The following is a 14367-nucleotide window of genomic DNA, read 5'->3' on the forward strand; positions in this document are numbered from 1 at the left end:
AAAGAGGGGAGGGGAAGGGAAGGGGGGAAAAAAGAAAAAAAAACTATGTCAATGTAAATGAGATATATATTTTGTTGCCTGATTTGAATAAAGAAAGGAGAGAGAAAAAAAGTATGAAAGTATATGCTAAAAAATGTGGTACACACTGAATGAGTAAGATTATGATCCAGTAATATATTTTTTCAGAAAAAGACCATTTGGCTTAAGGAGTACTTTGCTGTAGTTACCTTTAGTGAAGTTGGGCTACTTAACCAGGATTATGACTTTTACTTCAGGAAAGGGTCTAAATATTTATGTCGCCACTTTACTTTACTGTATTTCTTTCGGATTCAAAATTTGAATTTCCTCCGTGCACACCGCCCTGCTCCACTTAAAAACTCTTGGAGACAGCCTTCCTCTTACAGTCCAAAGAACTGCATGTTAGGTTAATTCATGATTCTGAATTGCCCATAGGTGTAGGCTGCGAGAGTGTGTAGCTGTCTTTCTATCTGTGATCTTGACCTTTCTGGGGGTGTATACCCCACCTCTCACCCTACGATGGCTGGGAGAGGAGTTCACAGTTTTGGAATGAGAGTGTGTTGGAGCCCGCTGAGATCCTAATGGGTATCGCTCTTTAAAGAGCTTCTGCAAAGATGACTTTTTCCAACCCTGGCAGCAGCCTGTGGAGATGAAAAATAAAGCCCAAAGCTTAAGTTCAAAAAAACTGCAATTCTTCTAATAACCACTTGGGATTGGCTCCCAATGTGAGTCAGTTCACATACACTCTTTATAGCAGAAATAAACATGTTTATTGCTGATACAAAAAGAGGTTTTGATCTCGCCTTCAAAACAACTCCACAGGTGGTAATTTGTGTGTGTGTGTTTTCCTTTTTATATTTTATTTATTTATTTATTTCAAAACTCATTATATATATATATATATACATTATATTTTAAAGTCTGTCCATTGCCCAAGTGCCCATTAATCTTCATATAATGAGCAACAGAAGGTAAAATTGACTTTTCTGATCTCCTTCTCCGCTCCAATGAATAACAGGCCTATAGACTTGCAAACTTCTATAGCCATTTGTATGTTACTGAAGATAAAGAGAGTTAAAGATAAATCTTTTCATTCCAATCTTCTGTCTTTTTATATGCTTTAAATGCAATATCAGAAATGAATTCTGAAAGCAGCCACCTTGACATGACTTTCTGCCCAGTTCTTTTGCTGTAGTTTGTTGAAGGACTTGTAGCACAAGGTATACTGCGACACCAGATGGTATGAAGAGGCCAATGCAAAAAATTAAAATAAAATAAAGAAATAAAAAAATAAAGAAATATGCCAAGGGAAATTAAGCTTCTAGCTTGTTTTTCAAAGCTTGACTAACCAGTTATGTCACAACAAATCCTACTCCAGGCAAAAAGCTTTGGTGTTGCTGCTTTGGCATCGCAACTGCTTTGCATGTCAGTTCAGGCTGGGCAGAGCAATCCAGTCATTCTCAACCTGAGGGACTCTATACCAAGAAATTCAACTCATGAATCATGCACACCCAAGGCTCCAGCATAAAATCACTCATTTTTTCCATTTTTTTCCACGAGACGAAAAAGTTGGACAGTTAATGCCAGGAGCAATTGCAAAAATAGGGATATTTTCTACCTTGTAATGCTTTCAGGAACTACCCACTTCACTCACATTCTGTGAATAGATAGGAGATTGGGAGCATGAGTTAGGTGCAAAGTAAAGAAGAATGGAAGAAATGCACACCTTAATTTCTCAGAAATAATTTCATCTTGCTTGTGACCTCATTTCCTGGAAACTGCCTAGCCTACAGAGACGGCCTCTCATTACCAGGTTCTTTTTTTCTAATCTTATTAGGGTTGTAAAGTTTTACAGCACAGAGGTCTTAGTGACATACAGTTCACCACAACTAAGCTGTTGCTGGCAGTCTTATTCTGTTTTACTCCAGACCACTTAAAACAAAGAACAGGTAAGCTTGTTTGTTTAGTACCACACTTGTAGCCAAGAATAATATACCATTCATTCTTTTATGGAAGCTTCAGACATAATTTTAGAAGTTTTAGGGCTGCAGTTTACATACTCTGATCGTACAATGAAAGTTAAACATTACTTCAACGCAAAACAAAGTCAGTACTGCCATTCTGTTTTCCACAGTCGATCTGATTCTGTTAGACGTGTGCAGACAAGAGCACAAGCTGAAAATGTGTTGTTGGCAGGGAAAGCAACAACATAATAGCAATGCTAAATAATGACTCAGGTAAGCTGCTGACATTCCTGTGGACTAAAAGACAATGGCCTGAGGTCTCGTGTAAGTGCGTTACATTAGTGTCATTATCCTTTAAATGCCTTTCGACCAACACTTAGAAAAGAAGAAAAGATTCACTGAATTGCTGTATTGCAGCTCAGATCCTTTCATTGAATTAAATTGAATTGTGTGACTGATATTTGCATTGAGAGCAGTTGAACCAAACTGGCCAGGAAGTGCAGGTGCATCTTATAAGATTATATGTAGTAAATATAAGATTATGTGGTATCAAAGGGAACTGTGAGTTTATTTTTATTAGTTTATATTTATGGTTGGGCGGGGTCAATTTTCAGAAACTTTTAGTGAATAGTGTTGCAGATGTTCTTCAACAAGAACCCTCGAGGAAAGACGTGGAGGACGGAGACCGTTTCAACTTCAAGTCCTTCTCATAAATTATCAAAGAGAAAAGCAACGCAAGGATTTTCTATCAGTGTCTTAATAATGATTTATAACTAATCTGTGCAGTCATAGCAAATAAATGCTTTTGAAGATCTGAAGAGGATCTGAAGTGAAGCAATGACGATGTGATTCAAGCGCACACTTCCTGCTTTAATTCCAGAAAATTAACTTTTTTGACCGCTCAGCTGTAAAAAACTGATGGGGTATTGATGTCATCCTGCCATGGAACTGGACGGGCGGGCAGGTGGAGGGCGGCATGGATACCCAAGTTTGTGAATATGATAACTCGAGAAGGAGGCAACGTAGGATTTTGAAATTGATACCATAGGTGCATCTATAGTATAAATCAGACGTCAAGTGTTCTGAAAATCTTGCAAACAAAATCGAGGATGATGTCACCTTGGATTTTTAAATTGATATCGTACATCCATGTAATAGGATGCTGAGGGGGAATCCCGACAGCCATCAGAATTTTTTTTAAACTGCAGCCATTTTAATGAGCTCAGTAGGCAACGCCATTTTACTGCATTTGGAGATGACTCAAACACATGGTGTAATTCAAGTGGTCTGAGAGGGAACTAGACTAGTGCACTTTTTCTTGGCTCTGTTTCCAGCCTTTGTAAAGTAAACACTGGCTAATTTTTAACCTGAAAGAAGGACGTGCCCATGGCGCCGGTTTGGCTCAGTGGGTGAGCAGGCGACCATATGCTTTATGGCCGCAAAGCAGTAGGCCAGGGTTTGACTCCAACCTGCAGACCTTTGCTGTATGTCTTTCACTCTCTCTCCGCTTCTATCTACACTCTCTCTATCCAATAAGGGCTTAAAGTCCCAAAAATAACATCTTAAAAAAAGAAGGAGGACACGCCCGTGCTCATAGTGAAGGATGGGCAGGGGTCTATTTTGGGGCATTTCGTTGTCATGCAGTTTTTGATTGGTTAATTGTTTTTCTGTTTGTTTTGTTTCTAATTTTTTTTTTCTCCCAAATTTCTTGAAGCTGAATTTTCACACTTTACATCGCATTTTGTTCACTTGTATTGAGGCACAATGACAAAACATGAGCTGTTTTCCAATATATTTAAGGACCTGACCATACATCTCTCCAAAAAGATGCCACAGTGGATAAGGGCCACATTGTTCATGGGGCAGCAGAAAGAAACCCTGCTGCACTGAGATCTCTGCTGTTTCTTTTCTTCACAGGCTGAACGAATAGTCTGTGAAAGCTGGTCTCACCAAACAATCATCATGAAGAACACAACAGAAGGTGATTTATTCTTTAATAATAACATATTTGAAGCTCCACCCCCTCAGCAGGGGTTCATTTTCAGTTTCACTTTACAAATGAGACATCCTCTTCGTGCATTTTTATTAATGCAGTGATTTACCACGGGCTAAGTGCCTCCATCCTCAGTTCTTTCCCTCTGCCCAGCTCATATAAAGGCCCTCTGGGCTTTTTTTTTTTTTAATGGGATATTTAATTTATTTTTTCCATTTATTTTTGTTGTTGTCGATGGTGTTGTTTTGTATTTGTGTTTGGTTTAATGTGCATACATGGCATTGAATCTGTTTGATATGAACAACTGTTTCAGTGTTTCTGCACTTTGCCTTATAGGTAATTCTCTCCATTGTAATTGCAAATAGTTTATTATTAATTTAATTACATTGCATTGGGAGCTCACAGTTTTACTGGCTAATAATGTCATCATTATTGTTTTCACCTAGACCACAGACTCCTAAGTAGTCCCTTTTCCTATCCGTAGCTTATCTTGGCATCTTTTCTTGACCAACAATCCATTCTTGTGTTTTACTAAGTTAGTAATTAAATATATTTTCTATTAGAGAAAGGTACAGTTACTTTATGTGCATGCCTTCATCCAGTCAAATTAACTTGAAATGGTTGGTTTGTTCCTAGATTTGTCATATTAAAAATTACAGTGGTTGATAGCAGCCTGTCCACTGCTGCTCAATTTTTCCTTCCCATTTTCTGAAATTCACTTCCGACTGGAGAACTTGTTTCCCCGGTTTCAGTTTGACTTTGCACTGATGTTCTGCAGTATGTCAAACAGTTTAGCAGCTTTGGATTACTTGGTAGGAACTGTGGGGACTCTCTGAATAAGACTTTACGTTTAAAATGCATGAGGATGTAAAATAAGAAAACCATGATGCTCTTTCTTTTTAATTTTTTAGATGACATATATGCATACGCACTGTCCAAGACACTTACAAAAGTCTCATCACCTTTAACTGTGGGACTCTACGCTTCATGTGAGAATCGAATCAACATGATCCTCAAACAAATGCAAGGTAGGTTTGTCTGGCCCAGCCTACCAGGCGCTAACGACAGGATGCTTATTTTGAAGACAAACACGACTAAATTCTCCGTGTTTTGCATGTAAATACAGTTTTGAATCTGTTTCTTTATCGCAGTGCCAACAGATGGCTGTGAACATGATTGCAGTGTGTAGAACTATAGCATGGTGACTATAAAAACTGCAGCTTTCGCAATAACGCTGTGGTGTATAACAATATAACATTTGCTAAACGTGCTGTTTTGTTTTTGTAATGAGTCAAAAAATAGAGCTCTTGCTTCCTCATATATGAACTGACTATAGGCAATCTTTTTCTCACTTTACAGACTGACTGAGCTTTTTTACCACACTTAAGCTGTTGTTGTAAAAGAGATAACATGACATCAAACATTCCACAAATGAGGACATAATCCTGTTGAGTATAGTTTGTATATGCAGGCATTTCAACATGTAAACAAATAACACGAGCAGACTTAATGAAGCAGGTTTATTAGAGTAGCATTTTTTAAAACGTAGGTGTTTTAAGGATTTGATACTAACATAAAATACTCGTAGAATAATGAAGCTTCAAAATGTTGCAGACAGATGATATACAGTGTTATTCATTAACTCTGTATATGATGGATTATTGTGTATATTATATTTTCTTGTAATAACCAGTAGACCAGTAGACATGTATTTTGTGGAGTAGGCATTCGACAGTGTCCCTCGGAGTGTCCTGTGAGAGGTGCTTCCGGAGTATGGGGTGTCTGGCCCATTGCTACAGGCCATTTGATCTATATACAACCATTGCAAGAGCTTGGTCCGCATAGCCAGCAATAAGTCGGACTCGTTCCCAGCGGGTGGTGGATTCTGCCAGGGCTGCCCTTTGTCACAGATTCTGTTCGTAATTTTTATGGACAGAATTTTTAGGCATAGCCAAGTGGTGGGAGGCTTTCACTTGGGTGGTCTCAGAATTTCCTCTCTGCTTTTTGCAGATGATGTGGTTCTGTTGGCTTCATCAGGTGATGGCCTCCAGATCGCTCTGGAATGGTTTGCAGCCGAGTGTGAACCTAATAGGACTTGTCCTTGTCAAATTAAAACAATGCTGAACCTTGAGCACCACTTATTAAAAGATTTAAGTGATTGTATATATATAGAGCCTGTATGCATACTTGTGTGGATCAGAGAAAATCTTAAATAAATTCAAACTTGTGCACCCAGTTTTTGTTTTTAAAATCATTAAAGATGAATGCTGTGCTTGTTCCACCCTGGAAAAATAACAGTTCAGAGAAACTATCAAAAGCCTTAAATTACCATGACATTCAACTCTGTGACCACAACTCTGTGCCAAATAACCATATTTCTGCCTTTATTAATATTATTCTTAAATGTAACTCAACCATCAGATACCTGTGTCAGTATTCTATTTGTTTTGTGTATTTTCAGTGTACATGAATTCAGAGGCTTCAAGGATTGAGCAGGAATATGCAAAAGGATCCAGGCCTCGTTCGGTTAAGCCTTCATTTACCGGCTTTTTTGCACTTATTGGACGACTGCTCTTCTACAGGCCAATCTGGACAAAGGAGAACCAGCAGGAACGAAACGTCAGATTCATTTATGTGCATTTCAGTGCTTGGCATTTTGCCGGTAGTGACCTGCTTTGGGCCGGTATAGCTATACGGCTGATTGAGGCCATGCAAATGAACTTTGGAAAATTACAACTTTTACTCTACCGTGTAGCTCAACATGATGAAGAAGAGGAAGTCAAGAACAAGGTTTGTCTCAATAGAGCTACATTTTTGTCTAATTGTTGAGAGCGGCAGATTATTTGCAAAATGCTAACATCAACCTGCTAACATGGTCCTACTGACAATTTGACCCGATACAGATACCAATATTTGGTGATTTAAAAATCTGATATTCCTATATATTGGCCAATATTTTTTTTCATTCAGAAACACAAAATATAGATTTCGCTAATATAATAACATAATGTGTAGCTATTTTTTTACATACACTCCACCCGACTCTGCTCATACTATCTGCTTAGTACAATGTTTCCCAACCACTGTATGTGCCACAACAAATGATCAGGTGTGCCTTTATCTGGTTCCACCTGATTAGTACTCTAAGTGTACTCCGTGAGTAACGGGCAGAGCAATTACATTCTCTTCTACTAGAGGGCAGTACAACTTCCTGCTCTAATTAAATGGGTTGTCAACTGCCAGTAAAACAGAAGAAGACGAAGATGAAATTACATAATAGTCATGCTGTGAGTGAGACAATGCAGTGTGCAATAGCAATAGATAAGTATTTGAAAAGAGAAAATAGACAATCTGACCTGGGTCCAGGAGAAAATTCTGACCCAAATTAAGGCCCTAGCATGAGTGGTGGTCAGTAGAAAGCAAAAATGGTATACGGCAGAAAAACCAAGCCAATTCGTGCCGTGTGATTTTTCTAATGTGAAATATGTAGCGTGGCTCCAAAAGGTTGGGAAACACTGGCTTAGTGTATCTGTGGCATTCCAAAATGTGTTGTCAAGTTCCAGAGTGCCCTCTACTGGGCAAACTATGCAATGTCAACACTCACAACATTAGTGGAGGGTGCTTTGCGCATCCTTTTTACTTTTTTTAATTTTGCTTTTTCAACCATTATAAATCTCGATAATGACAAACGTGCCAATAAAATCCGCTTGACAATAATTCTAGAGGTTTATAACAACAATCTTTTTTATTCTGATGTTATAAAGATCATGTTCAACATAGTCATATCTTAGTTAAGCCTGTAACTATAAACCAGACTTTTCTATGCTGTCTGTTTTTAACACTGGTAGAAAGAATTCCCAAGAAAAAATGTTAACCAGAAGGTGTGTTGGTTTTTGAGACCAGGTAACTAGTTCTGTAAACTGTCGAGTCTCATGAAAGTAATCACAAAAAATGTTTTGACCTGATCCATAGAGGCATTTAAATATCTTTACCAAATTCCATCAATCTAGCCAGTAGTTCTGGAGATATTACCCAGAACCAAAATGAGAAATAAGACCTCATGGTACAGAAAATGTAAGAACATGAACCTCATTTGGCAACTCTGAATCCATGTTTAAAAGCATGATAATAATGTATGTATATATGTATGTTTTTCTCTATTTTGCTTTGTTTTTGTTTTAAAAAAAAACTCAGATTGTGGAGGATGGTCCTAACCACTGGAGTTCCAAGAAGATTTGCTGCTGCCCACTGTGGCTTTTTCTCCTTTCCCTTCTGGTGGTACCACTTATCATCCTGATTATCCTGTTAACGGTTGGCTTTCCCAAATTTGGACTGAAACCAGATGAGGAGGTGGATGACAGCAATGGCCAGGTGGGTGTGCTGGAAGGCCTGGCAATTGCCACATTAGGGGTCCCTGCAGTGAGCATACTGAAGTTTATCATTCTGATGGGGAAGAACTTCATCTTCAGCCAGACACTGAACATTAAGAGAGGGATGGACAATGAGCGGCTCAGTGGTCAGTTGGGCTTCATGAACGAAGTCAGGATGGAAATGTGGTGTTTGTCCCGCTTCATCCAGTTTATGGAAGTGTTCGAGAGGAGAAGGATCCGAATCGTGCTGAATATCACTAATCTGGACCGCTGCTCTCCTAAGAAAATTGTTGCAGTCCTGGATGCTATGAACATTTTGCTTTCAGATGAAGAGAGCCCATTTATTTCCATTCTTGCTGTAAATCCGGAAGTCCTTGTAGAGAAAGTGAACTTTGCAGATGGATGCTTGAGCAAAGAGGACAAAGCATATGCATTGCTGAACAGCATAGTGACTCTGCCCTTCACAGTCCCACCACTGTCCAATGATTCAAAGCGCAGTTTACTTTACAGACTTAGTAGCAAGTCAAAAATTCAAGAGGATTCTCCCACGGTTGAAGTCAAACACAGAGGAATTCCTTATTCCTACGATTCCTCCAATTCGTCTCTAGAGAAGGTTACATCTGAAGCAAAGGAGATGTACCCTCTGATCAATACAAAAGCAGCAATGCTGGATATAAAAGATGAACTAGATAACTTAATCAGAAGCATCCTAAGCAGCAATGACAGGAATCTAAGCAAGTACATGCTAGATGATGTCATGTCAATGAGAAGAGTGATCAACTCTATTCGAGTAACTGTGATAATCATGAAAGCCTTAAACCTAGAGCTTCCTCAACCAGAATACATTGCAGCATGGGTGATCCTAGCCAATCACTGGCCCTGCCGACTCAGCTGGATCCTCCAGTGTGTGGAAGATGCTCAACAAAGGGCAGATATTGATGGTGAGGCTGGGCCCAGCGATTATGATTCAAAGACCTTATGGCAAGTCTTCAGTGTGTCCCAAGCAGAGCTGTATGTAATGAGTGGACAGATTGAGGACTTCCTGGAGCAGGATGGAGATGCTGAGCTGTTCGAAAATCTTCTCAAAGTAGATTTCCAGTTCAAGGTAAAAGACTTGAAGACATTTGAAGCAGCAACAGTGAACCTAGATCATTCAATTAAGAATGAGCTGGCTCACATCAGAGGGACATCCAGGCTGAAAGATTCTGGTTGGATGAGGAACCTAGCTCCACTGCCAATCACAAAGATCATTAATATGAACACCGAGGATGTATGTAAAGAGGTAAGAAATTCCTTAAAAGCTATGTTCTGTAAGATTTCAGTCTTGGCTGACCTCTCGTGACATCTTGAGCAGCTGATTTTCAGTAATGCATAAGAAAACACACCTGTTCAGACAACTGGTTCAATGTGGTTTGATAATAATGAAGAATCAGTCAATAAATACCCCTTTTCTTTTTTTTTAATCAAGTCATATATAACCTCAGTTTTTCACATGGTGCGACACTGGGCTAGGGTAAAAGGAGTTTTACCTGAAAGATTAGAGTTGTGTTGCCTGCCTGCAGCTCTTCCCCTAATAGCTCACTTTATTGTACCATTACTCAGATGCTGTATAAAAAAAAGCAGCACAGTAAATAAACATTTTGCAGAAGCGTTTCTAATGAAGGCTTGCTTTTACCACTTTGTGATAAATACACTGAAAATCCTGACTGCAGCACGCAGTATTTTCATTAGAAAGAACTTTATAAGGCACAGATATGATGTAGAGAGAATGAACAGCAATGACACTGGTGTGATAAAATTACCAACTGTAATGAGTATTTAATTGCATGCACCATTTACTATCCTTCCTGCTTAGGTTGACTGTAAACATTTAACATTGCTATATAGAGGGAAATGCTAAAACGTAGGCTAATTACGCTGAAGGGCTTTTGCTGAAAACAAGCAGTGTGGTGTTATAAATCAATTAAATTATTTCAGGAAGGATAATATTGCTCAGTTTCACATTTTCTTTTTTTTCCTAGCTGGAGAGGATGCGATACCCCAGTAAGTACATCGACATTGTGAAAAGCAATGACCTCAATGGGTCAGCGCTGGTCTTCGGCGATGTGGAAGACCTTAAAGACCTCCTACAAATGACTTTTGGTGAATGGGCAACATTCAGACTGCACTTCTTGGGGTTTCCATCACATCTGCGACCACAGTACAAAAACATGGCAACAATACCTTCTCACTCTAAAAACCAGTTATCGAAATTCCACCCTCAGGTTTCTCATCATTATCTGTCTAATCCCAATCTGGTTAACATGTAACATGGAGTCAATCTGTCTCCAGGAATTTTTTTGTGCACATATAATTCTAACATGTTTATACTGCTGAATTAATTAAAAAGCCAGAAAGGGCTTTCAAATCTATATGCTATGTGAAGCTAGCTAGCAGGTAATTAGCAGGTTATAGCATAAAGGCTAAACACTTGTTTGTCACAGAACTAATAAAACCCGCAAATGACTTTTTCATATTCCCAATTTTGCATAGATCAAACAAGCAGTATGCCTCATGTTTATTAGTTACTTTGAGAGCCTTACATTTTTTTTTAGCAGAGCTAGCTGTTTTCCCTTAGTTGCTCCTGGTCTGTTTCCTGTGCCAGCTTAATCACGTTTCTGGCTCCAGCGCCTTATTCTTTGCACCCAGACATGGGTTTGCTATAGATTCTGGCCAGAAAGAAGATAAGTGTTTCCCCAAATGACAAACAAGCCCTTTATGTCCCCATTATCTTATCTGATTGCTTCTGATTTTATTGATGAACTCTGCTTTGTTTAGAGGTTAGATTATTTACTACAGTTTGTCAGGAAATCATCTGTAAACCAGTTAACTGTCCCCCACAGACCTCTTCTTGAGCAGGCTATTTGTGGCTTTTCCATTACAGTAAGCTGAACAGTACCACTGTGTTTAACATCTCAATCTGAGTTAATGGCCGTGTCACTCAACGCTGTGACTTCTAAACTCCTCTTCAGTTCTCTGCGAGATCTCATTTGCTCTCTCCTCAAACATGTTCGACCTGTTCTCCACAGTGCTCTCGTGGGATTTTAACTCTTCACGCCCTGTACTTTCACCTGCTGCTCGGTGCCGGGCTGAGCCATTAATCTTTAATCACAATGAATTGCCTTCCATTCGGTTGTGCTTTATTTGTAATGAGTAGTCTATCTGAGCTGGATAGTTTGAGTGTATCACTTTATCCTAAACTTTTTGTTAAATACATACAGTTCATTAGGTTTAGGACGAAGTAGCTTATGGAAACCAACCGCTGACTTGTAGCTCAGACACAATAGATTAAAAACAGCAACAAGGAAAAGTCAGTGGTTTGGGTCATTGGGCTCTTTCTTTTCTTTTTTTGCTTTTGATGACCAATAGCAAGTAGCTGCTGCAACCAGAGGCTCAGTGTTGCAACATGCTCAACCTGTGGAGGACTGCATTTGTCCACAAGGCGATTGCACAAGTCACCTGATGGGAAGCAACCTGTCTCCAATCAATGACTGACTCAGATTGAATGCAATCACTCTCAAACAGACTGGTTGAAGTTTACAAATAATTGTTATATAAATGCAGAGAGATTGCCAACACATTCATCATCAGCTGATAAGCACAAGTCATCTGCATTGGATCTTTTTGCAATAAGGGATTTAACTCAGCTGCTTGCCAACTGGTTGTATTCTAGTTATGGCCCTGTATAAAAAAAATAGGTTGTCATTTTGCAGTTAAATTGCTGTCTATGAGCAACTACGTCACTGTTTGTGGATGAAATTATATTTCTATTTACAAGGATCTGGTTGGACTCTGAATAGAAGAAGTGAATGTGCCTTTCTGTGTATGCAGATGGCAACAGAACTGCAATTTTCTCCCATTTATCACAGATTGTATGCATGTATTTGCCAACTTGACAGCAATCAGTCACAAACTGATGCAGACTGAGAGTAAACTGACTTGATGCACCAAAGTCACTCTGAGGACAGCGACTGACTGCAAGTGGTCAAAGCAATGATTTCAAAGACAAGATCGGAAAGTCATTGCACACCATCACAATAATCCCAGTCGTGCTAAAGTGTGACTGTAGCATTACAACAATCATACAACAGTCAGGTGTGAATATATCATCCTAGCTTGTTTACACCTTATAAAATTTTAAGTAATGTATGAGTTAACATTCATGAAAGACTTCATTTCAGTCTAAAGCAGCCACACTGCAGTTATTCAGGCATGCCTTATTCCATAATAAGGACCACATTTGTTAAATAGTAATTGAGCAGTCTGTTAAACATGAACTCTTTTTAGTAAATTCCTTGTCAGACCTTACCTAGAAATTAAACTATTTAATTTAGTGTAACCGAAATGAATAATTACGCTCGTAATGTCAATTTGAGGAAGATGACTTGAGCAAAGCTAACTGTAGTGTTGCCTAGATACCATTTCAATGTCATCTGCTCCAGTGTCAGGTGGCAAATGTAAAAGTAACATAATGAAAGCTGTGAAGAGATTTTACTAATCATTATAATGTATTTATATACCTTATTGTAATGTAAGTTAAACCTTTACATATTTGTATTGTTACTGTCTTGTTGGATTGCCCTTTTTATTGTGTATTATAACATTTATTCTATACATGGAAATCTGTGAATGTTGAAAATGATCTGTTTAAAGTGCCTATGCCACAAGTTTTAGAAACTTGTGCTATTTTATAAACTGAATATCAGAAATGTTAAGAGAGGACTCATTTGAACTTCTTTTCTTTTCTTTTTTTTCTTACCAAAGGATGAATCCTATTGCTGTTGGTGAACCCCATCAACTCTGGCACCGCCAGAGGGTTTTTGCTTTGACATCTAAAATTATATTCCATGTCCCACAGGAACTGCCACCAGACTTCAGAGTATTTCTAGTCCCAGGGCAATGTATTCAAATGATTTTAGTAATTCTATTGCTTTTCATTCATTGTCACATTCAGGTTCACTTTGGTGGTGTAAGAAACATCTCAAATGTTATTGGATCATTTGAAGGTTTGTGATATTAACGTCAACATCAGGATGAACACTCACGGAGGTCTCGCGGGGAATTTTACATGTATTGCGATCATTACAAAGGTGGTCATAAAGGGACCGACATGGCTAGCAACAGTATTCAGGTAGACAGTGGCATTTAAGGGCTGTGAAGTTGGTACTGAGGGGCCCAAAGTGTGCAAACAGAATATTACACAACAGGACACCACCACCAGCAGACTGCAACTTTGATACGAGCATTTTGATCCATGCTTTCTTTTCTTTCATTTTTTTTTCCCACTTCTAACCCTACCCAGACCAATCTGGCACCAACAACCATGCCATGTTCAGTGTCACATAAATCACCTTTCTTCCCCATTCTGATGATCGGTTTGAAAACCAGCAGGTCCTCTGATCATGTCTACATGCCTAAATGCTTTGACTTGTTATCATATGATTGGCCCATTAGATTTTTGTGTTAATTATCAGCTAAACCAGTGTGCCTAAAAAGTGGACAGTGAGTGTTTTTGAAATAAAAGTCACGATAATGTATTCAGAAATACTTTATTGATCATTCATCCTGATGGTAAACACTGAATATATGCTGCCATAAACTGTAAACTTTTTTTTTTTCCCCCCCAAAGTATTTCATCATTCGAACAAATGCAGTTTGTTGTGTGGCACTTAATTTTTCTAAAAAGATTTGCTGTTGCCAGCAAAATGCTGACACGGCAAAATATTTTAAACAAAGCAGGTTAAATATTCAGCTGAAGGGTCATTTCATTGGAAATCCATTGAAGAGTTTTTCACAGGAAGACGCAAAATGTTAATTTGTCTATAGAAAAAAAATATATCTGATGAACATTTATCGTACGAACAACCTTACACAGCCACACACAATGAAGGCATAGAGAGCATGCTGACAACACTTTAAAAGACAAGGCTCGGATTCTGTAGTAGCAGCACCCTCTGCTGTTCCCATTTCTCCCAAAGGCCCA

General features: G+C 38.7%; 1 protein-coding gene across 1 annotated transcript; it reads left to right on the top strand.

Annotated features, from left to right (window-relative positions):
* The first annotated feature begins 1888 nt into the window (after positions 1–1888).
* nkpd1 (NTPase, KAP family P-loop domain containing 1) lies at positions 1889–10883 on the top strand. Its single transcript, XM_026163594.1, has 6 exons — positions 1889–1967; positions 3900–3963; positions 4887–5003; positions 6437–6765; positions 8170–9627; positions 10367–10883. The coding sequence occupies exons 2-6, from the start codon at positions 3945–3947 to the stop codon at positions 10652–10654; spliced, it is 2211 nt and encodes a 736-aa protein (XP_026019379.1). The 5' UTR covers positions 1889–1967; positions 3900–3944; the 3' UTR covers positions 10655–10883.
* The last annotated feature ends 3484 nt before the right edge of the window (positions 10884–14367 follow it).

This window comes from Astatotilapia calliptera, chromosome 1 (assembly GCF_900246225.1).
Source record: "Astatotilapia calliptera chromosome 1, fAstCal1.2, whole genome shotgun sequence".
Classification (NCBI taxonomy): domain Eukaryota; kingdom Metazoa; phylum Chordata; class Actinopteri; order Cichliformes; family Cichlidae; genus Astatotilapia; species Astatotilapia calliptera.

What these genes read in the sequence shown, in the direction of transcription:
- nkpd1 (XM_026163594.1), top strand. An exon ending in GATCCTCAAACAAATGCAAG is followed by an intron (nt 5,004 to 6,436) that starts GTAGGTTTGTCT and finishes GTGTATTTTCAG; the next exon opens with TGTACATGAATTCAGAGGCT. An exon ending in CCGAGGATGTATGTAAAGAG is followed by an intron (nt 9,628 to 10,366) that starts GTAAGAAATTCC and finishes TTTTTTTCCTAG; the next exon opens with CTGGAGAGGATGCGATACCC.